Raw genomic sequence first — 22,803 nt, 5'->3', positions numbered from 1 at the left:
ACATTTGTTCAGTTTTTATATTCATTTAATTCTTGCTTTGTTTGTTAGACCACGGACCCCCTCTAGCTCGGGTACCTCGGGATTGCTAAACCTACACTGTAGCTGCGATCAAACACAGCTACAGCCCTTGAGGTTTATAAGAAAACTTGATACGGTGGCAATAGTAAAAATATTCTTTCTCTTTTCCTTCTCTTGTTAGCTGAAGTACGGTAGGAAGTCTGGCTCTCCTGCTCCATCTATTATATAATATCTCTGTAATTTAATCGCTACCTTCAACTTCACGTCACGCTCCTGGGTAGATACATTTTACTGGGTAGCAAACTTTAATTGCAAACAGCCTACACGTTGCCTCCCACGCCATCCCAAACACTCGACGTTCGCGCTTAACGCAGTATAAGTTTATTTACGTCCAACACTTGAGATGTACGTTCATCGCTGCATTATGATACGTGATTCGTACGCCTTGAACGTGATCGGAATTAAGTAGCTTCGATTGTTAGAGTAGAATATTTCTGTAAGAGAAAGGAAGATCCACAAGGACGATAGGGCATCCAAACGGAGTTTATTTTTATATCACACGGCAACAATATTTTAGAAAAATAAAAGTTCCAGTATCTGGTACACTTCTATTCAGAAAAACAAAAATTATTTCCACTTGTCTACGATGTACTAGTTTATATGTATACGTAATAGGTTATCTGGTTTCAGAGTTACTTTATGTTTGAAATTCATTCGTGTTATCTTGCTTCACGAAGCAGCTGTAAAAATAACCATGTTGAAATGATGAAATACTTTGAACATTAAGACGGTAGCCTCTCGATAGATGAAATTTCAAATATTGTTGATAAATCGGAAATAGAAGCTGATGTAATAATTATTTGTAACGCACGGGCAAAATGTTTATCTAATTTGTCTGAATAATAAATTATTTGGTAATCTAGATAAAATTCTGCTCAACTGGGCGTTATAGTACTATTTGTCTATTCTCCCAATATCCTTTGTTCTCCCATCGTCACAATTAAATAACGATACGAGATCAAAGAAAGTATACTGGAATATTACGTGTAGGTTGAAAATCCTCGAAGAAACGATGGGAAACATCCAGGTCATTTTACGCAAAAGCAGGGACCACCGTCGGCCTTGAAAACGAGTTCCGAACACAGTTTGGAATTCACCGACTACCATTGCTTAGGAACGTTTGATTTCGCGATCGTTTTCTTCGTAGGCAATATTTCCCGTAAATCTCTCGCATCCGCAAAGAACGAGCAACGCTCTCTTTATCTTATCGAGACGGTTTATGACTGCATCCAACGTTGCGAGAGGGGTGACCTTCGTATGGGGGAAGATAATATTTTATAAAAAAAAAAAATCGCCACTTTTGATTCTGGTAATGTAAATAAAAATTGCAAAAGTGTTCCGAAGCAATATTGCCTTACAACGTTTCGAAAACATTCCAGCAATGTGACTACGATATGGTGCTGAAAATATTTTGAGAACATTCCATGATAAAACCACTATTGCTTCCAAGCAAGGCTGTGTCTATATATTTTGGCGCCTGGGTCAACGCTGGAACGCACGGTCTTTCGTTTGTCCCAACGTAGTTTGTGGTAAAGCATTTGGTGGTGTTTAGTATTATTGTGAGCTATACAAGAAATTAAATAAAAAATTTAACAACAGAATTATTGCTAGTTTTTCAAAATAATACTGTAGTCATTTAAAAATATCGCTGAAACGTTTCAAGAATATTAGTGTAATCTTTAAAAAAACATTGCTGCAATATTGCTGAAACCGTTCAGAAACATCATTGTCATGTCTGAAAAGTATTATTCCTACTTTGGCGCAATACTTGAAACGGAAATACAGTAACAGTATTCAGACGGTACTCTCACAATGTTGCATTAACACGTTGACTGCTGGTCAAATATTTTTGAAAATTTCTGGTAGGGTTAAATGTTATTTAGACTATTGGAGATTACTTAATCAGATTTTTCTAACATCGTTTAAATTCATTTCCTTTGATGCTTAACTTTCAGAATGAATTGTTTTAGTTGTTCAGTGAAAAGCATCGTCAGCAATATGTGCGTGAGATGTCGATCAACGTATTAAGGTTACGCGCGTTGCGAGCAAGAACTGTTCGTCAGAATTGTACGTCCGCTCCTGCAGAAACGAGGGAAATACTATGGCGAGAGCGAAAGAGAGAAAGGCGAGCATAGTTCCTTGCCAAGCGAATGTTGGCAGCGCTCGAAGAGCGGCCAAACCGGTCGTGCGGAGTCGTCGAGACACTTAGAGACGCTTGGGCTGCGTGGTGCCCTGGGTAAACAAAAGATGGTACGGAACGGCGTCGTGTAATACAGTCGTGGCTGGAAGAGGGTGTCTCGACGGCGACGCTGCCAACAGTCGACGCCGACGATCGATTCGTGAATCGATTATCATCATTGTTGCTCTTTTCCGGCCGTCTCCCTTGGGGAACCGAGCGAAATGACACTCAGGTAAGTGACAAATTCTGTTAAACGCTAATAATGCTCGAACCTCTCACGAATGTATACATGTATATCATCTACGCCCATGTACAAAGAAAACTAAAGCGTCTCGTCGTTCATTTATTTTTATGGATTTCTATTTGTTTTGTATTCATCGTTCTTAACATGAAATACATGAGAAAAAAATTATATTTGTTTCCCATATGACTCGCAATTAATATCACAATTAATAACACAATCGTTCTTCGACTTATGGATGCATTGATGTTTTGTACAATATGCCTATTATTATCGTTAGTCTTACTACTCTTTTCTTAATTTATTTCGTCTTCTGTCTCTATTTTGCCCTTATTTATTCATCTATTTTACAATTTCCTCCATTGAATACAGACACGATTTTTCTGCAGGACTCTGAGCTTTATTTGCTTCGTTATGAAAGACCACGATAAAAAACGATTTAAGAAATACTACCGCGGAATCTGTCTTCTTTAATCCGACTTGAGTCCCGATAAAATTATAATGGACAGTTTGAATCGCGACACAGATTTCTTCTTTCTTCGTTCCTGTTAGTGACACATCCAAGTATGTGCACACGAGTGCAATGCGAGTCAGCGAAGTTACACGGTATGACGAATTGGGTCGACTTTATATGCACTTTCCTATTTACGGGTTCGTTTAGTCCGTCGTCAAGTCTTTCGATTAGTGTATCGCGTTTGTGATCACGAACATTATTCCGTTAGAATTTCGTTAGAATCCGCTCCGAGCACGTGGCACTCTGCCAATGGAAAAATAACTCGTAGACTGCTTTAACAACCACCGATAACTGTGAAAATTTGTGCCTTTGAAATCAGACAATCCGTCGTTCTTATCAACTTATCGATTGAAAGAACTTGCAACGAAAGTTCGATTACTGGAAAATTGAAGTAAAGTTGGAAATTATGGAAATGTAAATGAACTCCTTTCAAGAAATCGTGAGTTTCTATATTATAGTAAATTTTTGTAAAAATGTGAAAAGTATCGAAGAATAATTTATTCAAAGTTTTCTCGTGTCTGACATTCTACGTAATTTATTTAACATGTTTCGTTACGTTGTGTTTCAGGGTGCCCGTTGATGTGATATAATTGTTAAACTAGTCTGTAACGATCGATCGATAACGCCCGATTGGCGCGATGGCTACGAAAATCAAAATGGAACACGTTCGAAGCTACATCGATCCGCAGATCGGCAATCCTGCGAAAAGTACGGGGAATTTCATCGAATGGAACGTTGATATGAACGTGACCATCTCGAACGTGAAGAAATCAAAGATGTTCCAAAGATCGCGCGGTATTGTCCTTTTTCTCTTGGTGATCGTTTTCGCTGTTATCCTATCTCACCTTAGAAAGGAAGTGCGCGCCCTACAAGTGCAGGTAAGCTCTCACATACTCACATAGTCCAAAGTGCGCGACAAGAATCGGAAAGATCCGATTTGAATAATCGATTACTAGACTTGCAGATTAAAAGTATTCAAAACAAAATGCTTACTCTCTTATTTTTTATGAATACAATTATTATTTTACACGTGTTAGTATTTTCTACTTTCCCTTCCTTTTTCCTGCAATTTCTTCATCCTATAGTATCGTGTTGCTTTCTTTTTTTTTATTAATTCATGACAATTATAATATACTCGTGAGTTGGTTGACATTTATTAACATCGTTAATAAATAAATATTTTCAGATGCAATCCGTGAACGTCAACCTATTGATACTGATGTCCAAGTACGACAGGTTGAACAGAAGCTTCAATCGAGCTTGGAGTCAACGGCCCGACAAGTTCCTCGAGCAGAGGAACATGCACAACGTAAAACGGATCTTGGACGGAGCTTCGACGGCCTCCAAAGTCATTCAAGTATTCGATGAAATTCGCAATGCGTCGAATGGAAATTCCTATACTTACAACTCGGTTGCTCCCTATTTAAATTCTACTAGAAACTCGGAGGACGAATTCTCGTCGAATAACAACATTCGCGGAACGAACAAAGGGAACTATATAACAATTCCAAAAACGTCGACGGAGTTGGAAAACAATGACAATTTCGGCAATAAAGATGAAACTAATTTAAGGATCGAAAGGGCAATATTGACGGTAGAAAAGCAAAATTCGACAAACAGACACAGTGATCTGAATAGTGACGATGTCACGGATAATAGTAATATTAAAGATGATTATGATGACGATGAGTCTGATATATGGAAAGAACCTCGTACTGGAAGGGCAAGAAGAGACGAGGGAAGAGGTAAAAAACGGGGAAAGAACAAAAGGCGGCCCAAACGCAGTCGCAGGCGATTGGGTATCTAGCATTATTTAGTTAGCACGTTTTCCAATTAAAAGAAGATTCAGCAGCACGAAGTATATTCAATCTGAACCTGAATCTTTTTTAATCGTTTATAACCTTCTGCGACTCTGAAGTCATACACTAGAGATGTGTATTTTAAAAAATCTAAAATTTGAGACTCGGAAGATGACTTGAATTAAAACGTCCAAGTACAATTCAAAGAACCAAAAATAATTTTTGCTATAGAAGATTAATGTTCAAATAGAAACCAAAATTCAGGTTAAGTTTGAACTTCTTACATACACAATGGTCTAGCATGAACGAAACATCAGATTATTTTTAACGGGAAATTGATAATAAAATGTTCCATTTCTGGTGAATCCTCTATAACATGCTTGCAGATTTCTGTGCCAAGTCTTAATTATTTGTGCAAGTGATCAACTAATGATATTATCATTGTGATAAAGAAATACAAAAGCTATAAATGCATTTTTCATGTTAATTAGGACCTTTGGTGGCAACGTTTGTCGGAGCGATTCCCGAGCAGCACATCACAGATACAGGTGTGTGGCGTGTGTATGTATATATAAAATATATTATATGCATTAATCGTATTACTTTGAATTAAACGTAATATTAGGGAAAACAATTTTTAAAGAAGTCTCTACTTGATGTACGTTATTTATCTTTTATCTGATCATTCGAAGATAGCAAACTAATGGATCGAAACATAAACAAAATAGAGGCTTGTTTAAAACTGAAAAGAATTGTTCTTGTTTTACACATACAAGCATTTTTACTGATATATCTCTAATATTTCAATTCAGTTTACATTGGTCCATGGGTCAAAAGCGTCAAAAGTAATACTCAGTATAGTCTAAATAAATTCCATTTGGTCGAAGACAAAAAATCCATAGAAGTTACAACAACCGGTTTATACATGATTTCTGCTCAGGTAACGGTCCATTATATCATTTTTGTTCGACTAAATGTAATATATTTATGATGTCTTTGTCGCAGATTTTTTATTTCGGCGAACCAACAAATTATTCCTACTGGATACTATTAAGTTCAGAAGGCAAATCCACGACACAAAAACTCGTAAAATGTTCTACAGCGTCTTCGACGTCGGCCACAGAAGTGTCATGTTATACAAGCGTCATCACGCCCTTACAAAGAGGTGACAGAGTTCATATTCAACAACAGGAGAAAAATAGGTAAGATTTCACTTTGATATTGACTCGCACAATCTAATTCTTGACTGAACCCTTCTAGATTAATCAATATGCGAGAAGGACATAGTTACGTACAACTTGTACTTCTGTCTAATAACACTCGTAGAAAACGTCTGCGGTGAAACAATACGATACAAATGAAAATTAAGGTTGAGTGTAATTTACCGAGGAACGATTAACGCTTATGTTAATTTAATGGCGATTCAAATGTAGTTTAACACTTCGTAACCCAAACTATTTTTGGCTTCTTGTTACAGAAGGTTAAGCTCCATAAAAGTGATACATAAAAAAAATCGTGTACAGTACTTGTTTACGTTACTTTTTGTGCAAATATTGTTTTTCGTTTTAATTTTCAGGAGAATTTGTTGTAAAAGTAATTTCCGAATACAAAGATGCCAGCATTTATCTCTTTCGCGTAAGCAAAGCTTCGATTTTATGTACAATTGTCTTAAGATTTCATAATGGATACAAACTGTACAAAGTATAATGTTAGATTGTAAATAAATTAGATTGGTGCTTATTTTCGTATTATCGTATTCGGGTTTTTATATACAGTCACTGAAATTTGCACTTAACATTATACCTTTGTACATTTAGCATTTAACTTAAGACAAATAACAATTGACGATGTGATGTTACGTTTTAAGAAGAGTCAGTAAGATTAATTAACGCAGCATATTACTGCGTTATTATTTGATACTAAGATTATATACTATTACGGAGATGCCATATTGTTGAAAAATTTTTTTTAAGAAGATTGTGGAAGTATACAGACTTCGAATAGAAAATATATTTTTCAGTTTTTTACATTTTTTTTATATTGTTTACAACATTTATATTCAATGTTAATGTCAAACACAAAATATAAATAAACGAAACAGAAGAAAGTTCACAAAGTACTTTATGAGTTTATACAGCCCGAAAATTATTTCCGAGTGAATTTGTATAAATTGTACCTTTTATTTGTAAAAATATACTTTTTTTTTTTTAATCACAAATCGTATCACAGTCGTTTTCAAATGTCGGTTCAAATGTATATTAGTACCTTAATACAATATTTTCCATCGAAATGTCATTGGAATCCTCTTCGAGAACAACGTTGATGCCAGTCATGTGGCAGATGTTGCTCGGCTCGTTCATTGGTAGTATGACGGCACAGTTGTTATCAACCTAGAGAAATTAATAATAAGAAATTAGAAAATTATAAAAGGCAACAGAAGGAATGAAATCTTACAGATACCTTATACCTATTGCCTAATGCGCTTATATCCAATATTTCAATCATATTATACTCTGTTATTATTTAAAAACATTCTTAGACTTCTTTTCATAGGTATTCGGTACGTTCCTTCCCTGCTCTTCATTTTATCTTTGATTATAAGGTCACAACAGATTGTACTCGGTTTTTATCGAATAATTTTCACTTTTACAAAAATTTCAAATAGAGTATCTCTTTCAATCGCTACCTCATCGTTACTGTTATGACATACAATACTGCAGGTATCGCATGTATAAAGCGGTTCAAAGGTTACCAAAGGAAAGTATATTGTTTATCAAACTTATACCAGATATCGTGTACCTATGAGATAGATTTGACAGAGATGGACAAAACTTTATTAAATTCATGACAAATGAAAGCAGAACATTGTCATTCGTTCGCAACGCTGTATAATACGTAATATTACGAATTTAATTTTATATATAATTTCATTCTATAGCTAAAATTCTACGTTTTATTCAACTCCTAACGGATTAAGTATATACGAATTTTGCCCATCGTTAATATTAGATGATTATCTTCAACGGTAGTAAAACTAAAAATAGTAGATTACAATTATAATACTCGTATCCCTATTGATAGAAATATGTTTTGATCAGTCACTGAAACTGCTTTCTACATTTCTCAATGATTCCACTTTACACTCGATAAATGCAGATCTATTTAGACTTTATCCTTGCTAACATTTTTGTTCTGCAATAAGTTTGATAGGTTCTTTTTTTTTTTATGAAAACGGATAGATTTATATTTACTCACCTGAATTCGGGTTGAGGTTTACTCGAACATTTGTTTTTTAATATATACGAGCGTAATACATGTTAGCATAGGTTTAATTTGTTAATTCTTGCGTGCTTTTCCATGATTACTTAACGTTTGTTCGCTTTTCTTTTTAAACGTGTTTTCTCTGTATATATATATTATATATGTATACATATATGTATGCATACGTACGCACGAGCAGTGACTGAATTTTGTACGCAGTAACTTAGAAGACAACAGATATACTGATTGCTTACTATTTACATCCAAAAGAATTGTGACATGTTTTGAATGGAAAAAAATTGGGTGCACCGTATAAAAAAGATCAAATACTATTTAGTACAGATCAAATACTCGTTAGAAAATTAAATTAAAGGATTCTAATTAATGAAAAAGTACTATGATACTCTAAAGGAAGAAACATTTTCTAGATTTCATTATATATAGTGGTACCTGTGCCATCGGTCAATAATAACTTTATCGTATAGTCGTCATTTATTCGTATAATATTGTATGTTTATCTCCTTGCTGGTAATGGAGGGAAGGTATTCTCTCTCTTTCTTTCATTCTGTTCGCTAAGTATCTCAGGTTGTTGCTACGCCTGTGAAATAAACTTAGTTTTTGTCAAGTTTTTCATATACCTAGAATTTTCCACACGAATAATGTTTCATTCTGGATAGAAAATACTCTTTGATGAAACTATATGTAACAAAACAAGGACGGATAGTTCTTTGTTCTCTATTTTTTTTTTTTTCATTGAAACAGTTACAAAAGAATTCGTTTCTTAATAAATGCTCATACCTACGTTAATCGTACGAATAGATTGCGCTCTTTTAAAAGTTGAAATCATTTTAACGCACATCTGGTTTCCTACGGCAGTTGCTGGTTTTCATTTTTCATCGCTAAGTTTCATTTTAAGTTCGATCCGTTATTTCTCATATATATGTTGAAGGTGAGGAAATAATAAATGTAAAAAGTATTATTGTTTTTTTCTCTTTATGATTATCTTTGTTTCAATGTTTCTTTTTCATTTAAATTGTTACTCTATTACTTACAATATTAAATCGATTCACTATATCACTATGCTGATGACAGACGACAATGAATTTAATACAGTTCAGATAGTTTTATAGTTATTCATATAATAAACGAAACAATAGGGTCTCATTACCTGCCCTACTAAAATGGTGCTGTACTCTAATGTACACAATTGGCTGGGACAAGTTTCTTCAACTACATACACGCGTTGATCTTTGGATAATTACACTATTTCTCAACATGATAAACAAACGTCCATTCTTGTGAATCGTTAGAGCTTTTGTTTTTGATTGTCTCTGCCAGTGTGACATTTCTAGTGATATTGAATTATCGTTTAAACACTTTTTTAAATAAGCTCCTAAGTCATGTTATGAAATCTTCAAAGTACCAACGAAAACACAAAACCTTTCTTTGTCACCCCTAAGCAGAGCGTTTACGCATCCTCTACGCAGAACTGCTTTCCATATTAAAAGATGTACGAAACGAGATGTCATCGCAACAATAAGACTGATTTTATTGCATCGTAAAAATGGTTGTTATATTGTTCGAAAATGTTCTCATGACCGATAATCGCACTGTCGACGCATAAAAGAGCAGTACACTCCGATACAAGTTTGAAATTTCTAGATTTATGTTAAATGTAAACGAAAACACACTACAATAATACAATTACTTTTCCCTTTTACAACAAGGACGTACGACATATTCCTTTTTTTTCGTTTTTATTTCTCTCTTTACACCTAAGAATTCTTTAACGATAATTGAGCTGTGTTCGCAATGATCGACTGTTCAATGACTTTACAAATAGTGTAAATATCTTTTGCCCTTGCTATTACAATGAAGACAATTATACGATTTTAATAGCTAATTATTTCACAATCGCAGATTTGCTCGAAAAGTGTGTCTAATGGGCCGCAAAACAACTCCCGCGAAATACTAACGCCGCCAAGGGTTGACACAATGTAACAGTGTTCTATGCGAACGTGTCGAATGTTACGCGATGCGGATTATAGGAAAAAATGTGCACTTATGTGTACACTTTACAAAAATGCACACCTCACTCCTATGATTTGCATTGCGTAGCAGTAGACAGCGAATGTCTTCTGTTCATCCATGTCGCGCACATTGAGCACTTGTGGTACTTTCAGCCACCTCTTAGCGAGTGTTTCGCGACAGCTTTTTCAGGGTCTATTGTACTGTACACCAAATTAAACTTAATCTAAACGAAGTTTTTAGACAAACATGACAAAGTAGATGCTATACTGCTAGTCAAGTATAAAACGCTCTTGTCATTTATACTTTTTATCGTGATAAAAACGATAAAGTTTTGCGCTAACTCGCGCAAACTTAACGAAGTTTTCTCTCTCTCCCCTTGCGCGCGACAAAAATAGGATTAAATATGATTGAAAATTTCGTTACGGTGCATTCTGTGTAATCCTTTTCCTTTCCTCCTTAATGTTAAAGTCGTTCTTCGTTCAATTATTACTTTACTACTCGTATAGTCGTGACAAATTTGTTATTTGTCCAACTTGTTCTCACGCACTGGGAACGACTCTTTCGAGAATTTGGAAAAGTGTGGTTCTAATATATAAATTTAAATAGTTGAATGTGTAATTTAATAACGTCGCTGAGACTGGGCGTTTTGGTAACCAGCACTGCCACCTGCAAACAACCATAGCTCCTCCGTTCAATCATTTCGTAAGTATAATTTCGTTATTTGATTCTGTATTTAATTCTACGCTTATATACACGCTAACTGGTCGCATCAAAAGTTATGAATATGCACATACGTTATATATTTCCTCTTTTGTTTTGGGCGCATTTTCTAGTTTTCTTTTCTCTATTATCATGCAATTCAAATTTTATGTACTGTACTCAAGGTTGTTTAGGATCTAATTTATGTATATTTTTAAACGAACTAAATCTGTTTGTATAATAAAAATATCTGTGTCTTTAATGATCGCTGTTAACACTTGTCTTTTTAAAAAATTTCTTTTTGTCCGAATCTCATAATCTATCACCGAAAACTAATTTTCTTACGAATACTCTCTGCATTATTTTCTAAAAATATAGTAAAAATAAACCTACGCTAAAACGATAACTGTTGCATTCAGACGTTAAAACGTCTTTCTGCGTTTGTTTCTCGCAAATTGAAAAATCTCGATCGAACTTCGTTCTCGGCTTTTCAATTATTTTGTTTTTCATTAGATCAATAAATACGACCGTTTTTTTTTTCTTAACGGTACACTAGGAACTGGTCCTAAACTTCTCACTTCGCGGTAAGAAACTGCCTCTTTTGGAAGTTAAAAATTCTTATGAAATTACAAATTGTACTTACCATAATCCTGTTTTCCATATACACCATCCTGACTCGAATAATCTGCAATTGTAAACGGACAGACATTATAAATCTTGTACACCGAGAGTGCTTCAAATAAAGGAGATATGACTCAGACGAGAAAGATCTGTAACCCAACAAATTTAGAATTGTCATACGTTTACCTTCGTGAAAGTAATGTTATAATCAATATATTATTGGTATTTTTATCGTTATCAGGTGTAAAAATACTCGTGGCGAAGTGTCAGTCTGCGGTGAAGTATGGCAGGAGGCAGTGCTGCAGTGCTGGTGTCCGGATGAAAATAACTATTAATATCCACGATTTTCTGTGTGTCATTTACCGATCTCTGTGTTCTAATGGGAGCAGTTTGTTAAACGCAACTCATTCGAATCACAAGAAGGCTTAAACCAGCGTTTTCCAAAGTCGGGAGGGGTATTGGTAGATAATTTTATTCATGTGGAAAATACCGCCATACTTTGTATAATAAACAATGGATCACTTAAACATTTATTTCTATTAATATTGGAATATTCCAGCAAATATTGACCATCTAAAAACTATACTTTATTAAGCAGAATTATTCGAATAGATTTCTATCTAATTAAAATATAATCGTTATCGCAGTGTATTTCCTATGACTGTCTGGTATAAGAATTCTCTTTGTTCAGGAGAGAGGAAGCCTTCGAAGAAGTTTGGAAATCACTGGCTTAAACAAAGAAGATAAAAGAAGGACTTTATTTCTATTTGCGCATGCTTCACGCTGAATAAATCCAATTCCCCAATGGCAAAGCGTTTCTCGTCTGAATCGATTCGCATTCGAGCAATTATGGTGTGCAACAATTTGATTAAGCATGAAGACAGGGCATTGAGTCGTTTGCTCCCCTTACATTCTCACTCTAACTTGTGTTTTCTCTTTTCAGAATGAAACCGTGAAGATTAGTAATGTGATGTAAAGTGTGGTGTCGAACGAAAGAACTAACCATAAGGTTGCGTCGAGTAACCACCCCTGTCGGTCATAGAAGTGGAATTAGAAGATCGGTCATCGTAGGGATTAGCGGGGGCATAAACTGCACCCCCACACCCTGCTACTGCTGCCACTGCCTCCTGCTGGTAATTAGCTGTGCACGCAGTATTATTACATTAATTAAATCACGACTTTCAACGAATGAATTCGACCTCCTTTTTTCTTTATTTCATTCGCGAGAACGTTACACGTTTTTTCAACACTTCATGAGATTTTTCATGTAATGTTTGGTTCCATGTTTGTTAAATAAAAACAAGATGTGTCAGAAACAGTCGTTTCAAGTATGTACTCTAAAAAATTATTATCTCTGAAAATTAAATGTTATATCTCCTACTTATGTAGTTGGAAATAATGTGCGCATTTGTTGATTTTATCGATGTTTATTGGCAGCATATAAAAATGATTAAAAGTTAATTTGCATATATCTATCATCCTGCCTAACTTTCTGTATTACTATATTACTGTTTTCTTCAATACTAAATTTCAAACTAATGATTGTATCTCCTCATCTAATTTGTCTAAGTATTATAATAAGCGATTACTAAAAATAAAGTCTTTATTCCTCTTTATTTGATTTACTTCACCTATATTTAATTTAGCAACATTATTTTTGACTGAGAACTCACAATAAAGGTCGAAAAGATTTCACTAAAAAATAGATACATGAAGCGACTCTCCTCTGCATACTTCGTTTATAATATTTATAATTACGACAGCCCCGTTCGAAAACGCTTAAGCTGTGCAAAAGGTTTCTCAGTTAGTATTATTTGTAACTGTACCAACCTGATGGCGGTGCTTTGCCATAACTGTAGGGATCGCCGGCACTGAAAGCTCCTGCAGCTGGAACAGCAGGTGCTCCGCCGTACCTGTTATCAGCGGCAGCGGATGGTGGATATCCCTGAAACGACAACATCATTTATTTATTCGTATTATAGTTAACTATATAGTACCAAAATTAAACTGATACTAATTGATGTTAACCCGCCTGGTACATGAAATAAGTACACGAGTATTTATGGAATATGAAAAAGATAATCTGCATCTTCTACATGGAAGACACGGTTGTTTAAATGTTTAGTAATAATTATATTTTAGTTTCTCTTATGTAAATTTTACGATTCGAAACGTAATGTTATTAGAAATATATAAAGCTTATCCGGAGATTAAAATAGATTCTAATAATCACGATAAGCCATTCTGTGTAATTCATATCACACTTACCGCTGTTTGCCCGTAATCTGGTGGTTGTTGATAGCTTTCGTAGTCCTGATACGACGACTGAGTATAATTGTGTGATCCGTAACCACTGTTGTATCCCATTGCTTGTTGCTGCAGTGCCGGTTGTTGTCCATAGGCATTACTGGCTCCGTATCCTTGACTGCATTAATATATAATAAATTTTGTAAATTTAATGTTACTTTCAACTTTTTAATTGGAAGTTAACGATTATACCTAGTTGCTTGAGTTGCGTAACCATTTGCAGGTTGTGAAGATGGTTGATCGAACCTCGGCCTCTTGGAGGGTCCACTGGAACCTGGTGGACCACCTCCGCGTTTCGATGGACCGCCACGTCCACTCCCCCTGCTTCCACGATCTCCAAATCCTCCCCTACCTCCTGGACCACCTCTGCCCGATCCACCTCTGAAAATTATGAACCAAATCATCGACATTATTAATATAAAATCCTAAATGTGTGTTTATGTGATTTCCCAATAATAGCATAATTGTAATGATAAGGTATACCTGGAACCTCCTCGACTGCCTCTGTCCATTCCTCCTCGTCCACGGAAATTACTACTGCCTCCGCGACTGTCTCCTCTGCCAAAATCTCCCCTTCCCCTTCCGCGAAAACCGCTGCTTCCGCCTCTACTACCACCACGTGGCGGACCTCCCATTCCTGGAGGTCCACTACCACCGGGTCCACTGGACATTCCCCCTTCTGGACCTCTGAAGTATCAAAATAGATTAGTTTAATCAAATTCTACAATAAGACTATCAATAAACTCTAATGAAGTATAAATTGAAAGGTAAATATTAAGAAACATAGATTTTAATCTATATCCATCATAGTGTGAAGAATTGCAAAACAGAAGTTAGTCAATAATAATAAAACTTACCCTGGAGGAAAATGTCCACCTCGACCACCTCTGCCAGGAGGACCTCCTCTACCTCTCATTCCAGGTGGTCCACCTCTCATGCCACCTCCAGGTCCACTGCCACGACCACCACGCATCATACCTCCTCCTCTTGGAGGTCCACCCCTATTTAAATACCATACACATTTATGATACAATTTATTTTCATAGATGTGATAAAAAGTAAAATTTAATTCTTTGCATAAAATGTCTAAACCAAAATTTTTCGAACTATAAACTGTTATAAGTTTTTCTTTTTTGAAAAAGTATATGTAAAGATATGTTAGAAATAATAAACTACAAATCACACTTTTACCAACTTGTACAAAATTTGTTTCACATTTCTTTCTTTCAGGTTATATTATATATTCTAAAGTATTCTATGTAGTAATTGTTATTACAAACTATATACCTTCCTCTATCTCCAAAACCACCACGTCCCCTCATAGGACCTCCAGGACCACCACGTCCACGAAATCCACCTCTGCCAGCTGACGCGCCCTCCATTTATTATGTCTAAAATTTCAAGACAAATTATTTATGATATTAGATTACTGCAGTTCATGATATGCAAGCTGATTGATTATACATCTTTATGGTTTATCTATATCATTTGGATGCCAATCATGTAGAACTTTTCAGTACCTCATTTATAATTTGACACTGCTTGTTGCATATGAGGCAAGCACTTACATAAAGTAAACTCTTAGAAACTATAGCAATTCGAAAGGGTTCACTGTATACTCAAGGTATTGATGAACAAAAAAGCAATGAAAAACAGTACTGTCAAAACAATTTTGCACTGTTAAATCGGGCATACGAGCAATAGTGTGGAACAACCAAGTAAGAAAAATGGAGAAAGAATATATAGATGTCATTTTTTGAGTATTTATCATAAATTTAATATAATTTAAACCATAAAGAAATCAGACACTCTTCGATCGTACTTCATTTCGTTTAATTGTAAAAACGATAAAAGAAACACAACTAAAAGAGACCCGAATTTTTCAATTTTAATTTAATAAAGATCTACACTGCATCGCAGTTCCTAGATCGTCCTATAGACGCTACGTGAAATCACAGAGTTAGTCAGTGCTTTTCTTTCTCGACGCTGTTACCGTGTTAAAACGAGAATCATAAGTAAATAGCGCAGAGAATTCAAATGACGATAATGATTTCTTGCTTTCAAAATGTACTTACGATTTAATCGTTGACAAACAATTCCTTCGTAAATGGGAAACGCGCCAATCTTAGACAAGCCAACAAGGAAAATGGACGCCGGTACCCGGAAAGAGGAGCATCGACCATCGCCACTCAAATTACCACGCCGCCATTACCGGATATCCTCACTATTAAGGAACGTTTTCACAAAACTTCGCAACTGTTCCAATTCCAGTGTCCTTGTGTCTAAAATAATATTTCATTCGATTTCGATAAAAAGATAATTACAAATATATTATATATTATGTCTGTTAATATACGAAATGATATAATTCTTTCCTTATTATTTTGAATTCCTACATTTGTTACTGAGACAACATTACGACGTAGCGCTAAATGAGCATTTACAATGTAGCATAAACTTTTTATACTAAATTAGCACTGGAGCTGCCATGTAGCACTTTAAAATTCAATGTAAATATTTGAGGTTATTACATATACGCACTGTCGAAGTTATGCTTTCTCTCTTTCACATATGGATAAATATATATGTACATAGATCGGCATTTTTCAACCTGTGACCTATTGAGACCACTTTCATAAAGGAAATTTTGAACGGATTTTTTAAATGCTTTTTAGTTTTCTATTGAGTTGTATTAAAAAATCTCTATTACATTTATTTCCCAGATAAAATTTTCTTATTACTTATTTTATCATAATACATTTCTGTCTTTTGAACTTTATGAATTGCGGTTTCCCATCAATTCGTTCGTTGATCCCCATTGATCCCCATGAATTCGCAAACCTCAGTTTGAGAAACACTGATATACAAAATTATTCTCGATTATCACAATGGTGCAATATTACTATAACTATATAGATGAAAAGTTTCGAATAACAAATAAAAGATAAACAACTTTTGTTTCGTTATTTGTTCGATAAAAATTGCAGTCTAAATGAATAGAAACTAATCTAAATAATAAATGGTTATTACATTATACGGATTTTTTATTCGTCATTTGATACTGGAATAAAATTCTGCTTATTTCCATCCAAGAACAATTACTATTCACAATAATTTTTCGAATTACTTTCTCAAGTGTCTAGTACTTTTCACATTTATACCAGTTTATGCGACATAGGAAATAAGTATACGTCTAGTTGGTCACCATAAACAGGTAACTCGCGATTGGCCATGAGGCTGGGATTTAAATATTGAAATCCGTTGCTTGCCTCCTGCGACACGAAAACTGCAGTTTATATTTTGGAAGAACGTTGGCGCCGAACCTACGTCCTTTTGTAAGGCGTATAATTAATGTAAAAGCAATCGCGACTGGAACGCCAAGTTTTCCGTTTTATGTGCCACCGAATTATAAACGGAAAACATATAGTCCAAAATGTCGAAAGACGAGAAAGAGTGCATTATTCCGGATATGATATTCGACGTAAACTCAGGGAAAAGTTATATCAAGGGTCGATTTTTCGGAAAGGTAAGCACATATCTGTCTCAATTTTTCTTATTTTTTTTACTTTCGGTTTTTGCTCATTATAAGAGCCCTTCATGAATAAAAATGTGCTTCTGTTGCTGGTGATCACATGTATATATCACAACTTTCATCACTTGTTGCTTTACCCACTACGAATCGACTAGAAATTCTTTGTATAAAAAGTATCTTGGAATGAATAAATTTCTCATGTTTTTCGTCTTGTGCTAATATTAATTTTATTTAGCATAAAAACAACAAAAATGTTCAAAACAGTGCTATTATTAATCGTTACATATGCATCAAGTTGAACAAAATTCGAATATTTTGTTTGTATGTACATTTATTGAGGCATGTGCTGGAAAAATCGATGATATTTGAATGCTTCTAATGTGTGCACAATAATTCATAATTGCTACAAGCAGCTTTTTGTATTATCTTGTAGGGTGGGTTTGCAAAATGTTACGAGATCAGAGAATCGAAATCACATCGTGTATTTGCGGGAAAGATTGTGCCAAAGTCTCAAATTGTTAAAAGCAATCACAGAGAGAAGATGACACAAGAGATCTCCATTCATCAGACTTTAAAACATAAAAATGTTGTTGGATTTTTTGGTTTCTTTGATGATCCACATAATGTGTATATAATTTTGGAATTATGTCGTAAAAGGGTAAACAGTCTTGAGTTCTATCTATTAAACTCTGTTGAAATAATATATTAAAGTAACCATTGTATTTTCTAGTCAATGATGGAATTGCACAAACGTAGAAAAGCTCTGACAGAATGCGAGACTAGATATTACATGAAACAAATTTTAGATGGTGTACATTACTTGCATCAAAATAAAATAATTCATAGAGATTTGAAATTAGGTAACTTATTTTTAAATGATGAACTGCAAGTTAAGATTGGTGATTTTGGATTGGCCACTAGATTGGAGCACGACGGTGAACGGAAAAAGTAATTGTTCTATTTGTTTCTGTGTGCATTTATATATTGTAATCGAATCATAACTTTTTTTCTTTGTTACTAGGACTGTCTGTGGTACCCCTAATTATATAGCACCAGAAATTTTAACCAAGTCTGGTCATTCCTATGAAGTTGACATATGGAGTATCGGATGCATTATGTATACTTTACTAGTAGGCACCCCTCCATTTGAAACATCTAGTTTAAGGGAAACCTATGCTAGAATTAAACAAGTTCAGTATAACATTCCCGTGCATATTAATACAATTGCTGTTAATATGATAACTAATATGCTGCAAGGAAATCCGTCCAAACGTCCTTCTATAGGGAAGTTAATAAAAGATCCATTCTTTACTTGTGGTAAGTAATATAAGCACAGCACACTAGTTTAACTATGGACAATTTTGTTTTCTGTAATCTTGATTCATTCATTTTCAAATAGTTTTACTTTCCTTAACATTAGACTAGAGAACATCATTAAGACGTTGTCAATGAAAAATCTTGTTAATAATTATTTTAAAATTTACTGTAGGTTACATGCCACAGAGTCTACCGTTATCGTGTTTAACGATGGCACCTCGACTAGACATGTTAGAGATGCACAATCAACGTAAACCACTGACTGAGATGAATACTAACGTTGGTGGAGAGGGGCAGGACTTCGTATTTAGAGTACCTAACAGTCCAGCACGCAAAACGAAGCCTGTAGATGCAGTGAACGAAGTTCAGAAAACGAATCATGATATTAAAAAGATGCTTCAGACGTTAAAAGATCAACTGCTTGGAGTATTAAGGGCTAAACCAAGTAGAGAAATGGCTGTGTCAGAAGGTACACTCACCCAAGGATTGATTATTATTATCTTATTTTGCATGGAATTTATTATTTGTAACGATGGAAATTATTTCCTGATGCAGAATATTCAAGACCCTATCAAATTTTTACGGAAATCTCAGGCATGAATCTCATTCCCCTTTCAGCTCCATAACTATTAGAATACGTATTCAATATTACACTTCAAAATAAAATTAAAGAAGCACTTTAAATTGTCTGGAAAACTTTAAGGAGTTTTAAGGCTTTGTTGTTTTACAAAGGATAATTATACACAACAATGTTGAAAGAAGTATTTATTTTGAAGCCTCTGCCTTTAAACGCTGCAAAGCGATTCTTGTCAAATCGTAGAAACCACTCTCATCTTTAAGATCATACGCGTGATTAGAAAAAAATGTTTTCAAAGTTCTATCAATGAGATATCAAACTTTAGATTCTGATTTGAAACCCAGTCTTCTTTTAACGAGGTTACGATTTTAATTTAGAGAGTTATTGAAATTTAAAACAAACTCTGCATTTTGGTCAACATGTTCCTATTTATACATGTAAAATTGTTTCCTTTTTATACAAATTACCGGGTCGAGATGCAAACTCAAACGTAACTAATTAAAATGAACGATTGAATTTTACAGTTTTTTGTTTGTTATAAAACTACAAAACTTCGAGATTCGTTATTTTTCGATAAATTTAAAATACTCTTTTAATTTTATTACCGAGTGTAGTAGCTTTTTACAAAGAACAATTATATAAATTGGAATTCTTTGCAATAACAGGTCAATTCTTTTTTTATTTAAATTGTGTAGATGAAATGACGGATCCTGCTGCACAGCCTGTTATTTGGATAAGCAAATGGGTTGACTATTCGGATAAATATGGTTTCGGGTATCAACTTTCGGACGATGGAGTTGGTGTAATGTACAACGATGGCACTCGACTGATAATGTTAGCGAACTGTTTCAATATTCATTATATAAATCGTGAAGGGGACGAACTGTATTACACTGTCAGTGAATATCCACCTGAGTTGGAAAAGAAGATGAAACTGATGAATTTCTTCCTTAAATACATGAAGGAGCATTTAATGAAAGCTGGAAGTTCGTTTGCCGTAAAACCGAGCGATGCTATGTCTAGAATACCTTATATGCATCAGTGGTTTAGAACGCAGAATGCTGTTGTTATGCAGTTGACTAATGGAACGGTTCAAGTAAGTAAACGAATGACAAATGTATATCCAGTTCATTTTTCAAGTTCACTTGATAAGGGATGTATTTTCATTGGTGTCACAATTAATTGTTACCCAGTCAACTGTGTTTTTTTTTTTTCAGATAAACTTTTTGGATCATACAAAAATTATCATGTGTCCGCTGATGGCGGCCGTTACATACATAGACGGAGAAAAGAATTTCAAGACGTACAGATTCCAAACCATACAAGAGAATGGATGCTGTAAAGGTTTAGCTAAAAATTTGGCGTACGCTTACGAAAAACTACTAATGATGTTATCAAGTCCGCAAACTCGATAATCATTGCTAAAAATTCGATTAGTTAGGAGAAAAAAAACTCTACTTGTTACAGTATATTTTAGAAGTATTACATTTTTTTTTTAATGAGGGTAATGTCTTTATACTCGGCAAATAACAAATAAACCTAAATAGATCTTTTATTCTTATTTTATTTTGTAGAAACGTATAGAATTTTGCTAGGTGTATTTATTGTAACAAGCCAACAAAACATCTAAGAATCATGCGAGTGGTTTAGTAGAATTATGCGACGATCTTTTAACGTAACGGAAGAGACAGGGCTCTTCCGGCTTTCTTTTATTACAGTAGACGATTAAATTATGGTTATAGTTGTTTGTGTAATGACTCGTACTTTGACATAATTTTACGGATAAACGGACATAAAATTTAAGTACTCTGCTATGATGTACATTACTCCATATAAATATTATTAATGATTTTAAAGAGCAAGAGCTTATATGGCGTTTTTGTCATCAATGCTTTAATGGAGTAGTGCAATTTAATATTTGTCTATTTATCAATATTCGAGAAAAAGATTAGCGATCAGTCATTTTCTGAGTCGTACAAATTCGAAAATATTTTCGGTTTGTTTGCATATTCTTGATTGACTAAAGTTCGGGTCCAGTAATTTGTGTAAAATATGTGTACGCGAATCGTGCATCACTGAAACGTACTAAAATTTAACATTCTCTTGACCGTGCAGGAGGATAAAATAGAGATTGAAATAGAATAAGAACGTCGGAACAAATGACAATATATATAAGACTTAAAAATTTATACATTAAAGGCTAGCAAATAATAATTACCAATAAACAAATGTACATACATATAAACATCCTGTAATACTATACATGGAACATCATATAAACAGTCAATGTATTAAGGTGATTGTAACGATAGTATTATTTTTGTAAGTAGCCCATGCCATTGTTTTGAAGATGAAATAAACTGTTTTTCGTATGTATGTAACTTTATTTTTTATTTATTAGGACAATCAAATCCCAATTGAATATACTTTGTCAAATTTTGATTGTTCTTTTATTAATGCCTTGTGTATACTATAGTTACAGATACCTAAACTTCCAGTATTTAATGTATTGAATCGTATCATGTTTAAAAATATATGACCTGTTATAACTTGATGATATTCAGATTATCCTTATTTATATTATTGTTGAAATGTCTGACCACTGTTATGGGCATTATTTCATTAAATCCAATATGCATATTCAATTCAATCCTACAAAATTGTGTATTTTATAGCATAAATATATTTTAAATTCAATTAATACATTTTTGATATTAAACACTTCCTTTCTTGCATTGATCTGATAAATTAAGCTTTTACTTGCAATATTTTTGAAAAATTTGTATGTGTTGCCGATCGGATTAAATTAGAAATGAAATTGAATAAGGTTAGGTTTTTACGCACGCATATCTATCGTATCTTTTTTGCAACATGCATTACGATTTTGTATACATTCCTATTCCTGTTGTAATAAAAGAGTTCCATAAACAACAAATCGTTAAAGTTATAATGTACAAGAAACATAATGCTTCGAATGTACAACTTTTACAAAATTCTACTGTACATAATGTATGTACATACTGTATGTACATACATATAATACCACTTTACAAAGGTCTCGATGCTAAAATAATAAAAGTATTCCAAATTTACAATTAATCGGGTCACAAAGCGAAACTAAGACACTACTTTTCGAAACGTTAACGTCTAAAACTCCATAGACAGTAGTCAAAAGTATAACGACAAGTAAAAAATAATGTTAAATTTATCAGATACACGATACAATGGTGTACACGCGGGGAAGGAGGGGATTCTGGAAGTCAGAACCACCTCAAACTTTTAATTAAACACTTTATAAGATTTCATTACATAAAAATGTATATAATTTTGTCTACTCATTATTTATTCTACTATTCTGTACTTACTATTCACTAAATATTCACAGAAGTATTTCAGTCTTTCCACAGGAAGTACTAAACGAACTCGTCAAAACAGCAAGCAGAATTCAAACGACGTTGTAAGAGATAAAAATGAATAAAGTATACGAATATAATTAAATTGTTTGTAGATATTTCCAATAATTCTATTATACGAACCACTTCTAGAAGAATGATCAGCGTACGTCGTTGATCCGATGTCAGGGAAATAAAACCATTCTAAGTAATTCTAACTGGGTATCGTTCATATAATGTTTGAACAAAATGGTG

At 34.1% G+C, this 22,803-nt stretch overlaps 3 protein-coding genes across 11 annotated transcripts in view; 2 read left to right on the top strand and 1 right to left on the bottom strand.

Annotated features, from left to right (window-relative positions):
- Nucleotides 1–1,837: 1,837 nt before the first annotated feature.
- Nucleotides 1,838–6,930, top strand: LOC128887018 (uncharacterized). 4 transcript variants are annotated; one of them, XR_008459951.1, is made up of 8 exons: nucleotides 1,838–2,489; nucleotides 3,581–3,890; nucleotides 4,199–4,811; nucleotides 5,303–5,359; nucleotides 5,624–5,751; nucleotides 5,817–6,013; nucleotides 6,072–6,291; nucleotides 6,388–6,930. XR_008459951.1 is itself a non-coding variant. In XM_054142426.1 (8 exons), the coding sequence occupies exons 3-8, from the start codon at nucleotides 3,651–3,653 to the stop codon at nucleotides 6,151–6,153; spliced, it is 1,317 nt and encodes a 438-aa protein (XP_053998401.1). In that variant the 5' UTR covers nucleotides 1,838–2,489; nucleotides 2,888–3,451; nucleotides 3,581–3,650; the 3' UTR covers nucleotides 6,154–6,930. The 4 variants fall into 4 exon arrangements, 3 of the variants coding, with proteins under 3 accessions (XP_053998401.1, XP_053998402.1, XP_053998400.1); XM_054142426.1 differs by adding an exon at nucleotides 2,888–3,451 and having other exon boundaries at nucleotides 6,072–6,930; XM_054142427.1 differs by having other exon boundaries at nucleotides 4,199–4,757; nucleotides 6,072–6,930.
- A 70-nt stretch (nucleotides 6,931–7,000) lies between these two features.
- LOC128887023 (uncharacterized) overlaps nucleotides 7,001–22,803 on the bottom strand; it is a 33,467-nt gene continuing 17,664 nt past the window's right edge. For 2 of the 6 annotated variants that reach the window (XM_054142440.1, XM_054142441.1), the window contains exons 2-11: nucleotides 15,806–16,012; nucleotides 15,018–15,121; nucleotides 14,588–14,731; nucleotides 14,214–14,417; nucleotides 13,923–14,111; nucleotides 13,692–13,848; nucleotides 13,254–13,368; nucleotides 12,427–12,564; nucleotides 11,446–11,487; nucleotides 9,049–10,769 (exon numbers count right to left, since the gene is read on the bottom strand). In XM_054142440.1, coding sequence (XP_053998415.1) covers nucleotides 10,723–10,769; nucleotides 11,446–11,487; nucleotides 12,427–12,564; nucleotides 13,254–13,368; nucleotides 13,692–13,848; nucleotides 13,923–14,111; nucleotides 14,214–14,417; nucleotides 14,588–14,731; nucleotides 15,018–15,112 — 1,131 coding nt within the window. In that variant the 5' untranslated portion in view covers nucleotides 15,113–15,121; nucleotides 15,806–16,012 and the 3' untranslated portion in view covers nucleotides 9,049–10,722. Of the gene's footprint in view, nucleotides 7,202–9,048; nucleotides 10,770–11,445; nucleotides 11,488–12,426; nucleotides 12,565–13,253; nucleotides 13,369–13,691; nucleotides 13,849–13,922; nucleotides 14,112–14,213; nucleotides 14,418–14,587; nucleotides 14,732–15,017; nucleotides 15,122–15,805; nucleotides 16,013–22,692; nucleotides 22,795–22,803 lie in introns of those variants that run through there. The other 4 variants (XM_054142442.1, XM_054142443.1, XM_054142445.1 and 1 more) reach the window with 4 other exon arrangements.
- Nucleotides 16,971–21,537, top strand: LOC128887010 (serine/threonine-protein kinase polo). The gene is made up of 7 exons (XM_054142411.1): nucleotides 16,971–17,256; nucleotides 17,696–17,920; nucleotides 17,993–18,210; nucleotides 18,284–18,579; nucleotides 18,752–19,048; nucleotides 19,852–20,252; nucleotides 20,374–21,537. The coding sequence occupies exons 1-7, from the start codon at nucleotides 17,164–17,166 to the stop codon at nucleotides 20,569–20,571; spliced, it is 1,728 nt and encodes a 575-aa protein (XP_053998386.1). The 5' UTR covers nucleotides 16,971–17,163; the 3' UTR covers nucleotides 20,572–21,537.

The sequence above is a fragment of the Hylaeus anthracinus genome, unplaced genomic scaffold, assembly GCF_026225885.1.
Source record: "Hylaeus anthracinus isolate JK02 unplaced genomic scaffold, UHH_iyHylAnth1.0_haploid 11985, whole genome shotgun sequence".
NCBI classification, from domain to species: Eukaryota; Metazoa; Arthropoda; class Insecta; order Hymenoptera; family Colletidae; genus Hylaeus; species Hylaeus anthracinus.
The sequence above is the reverse complement of the archived record's forward strand: the minus strand, read 5'-3'. Positions and strand labels throughout refer to the sequence as shown.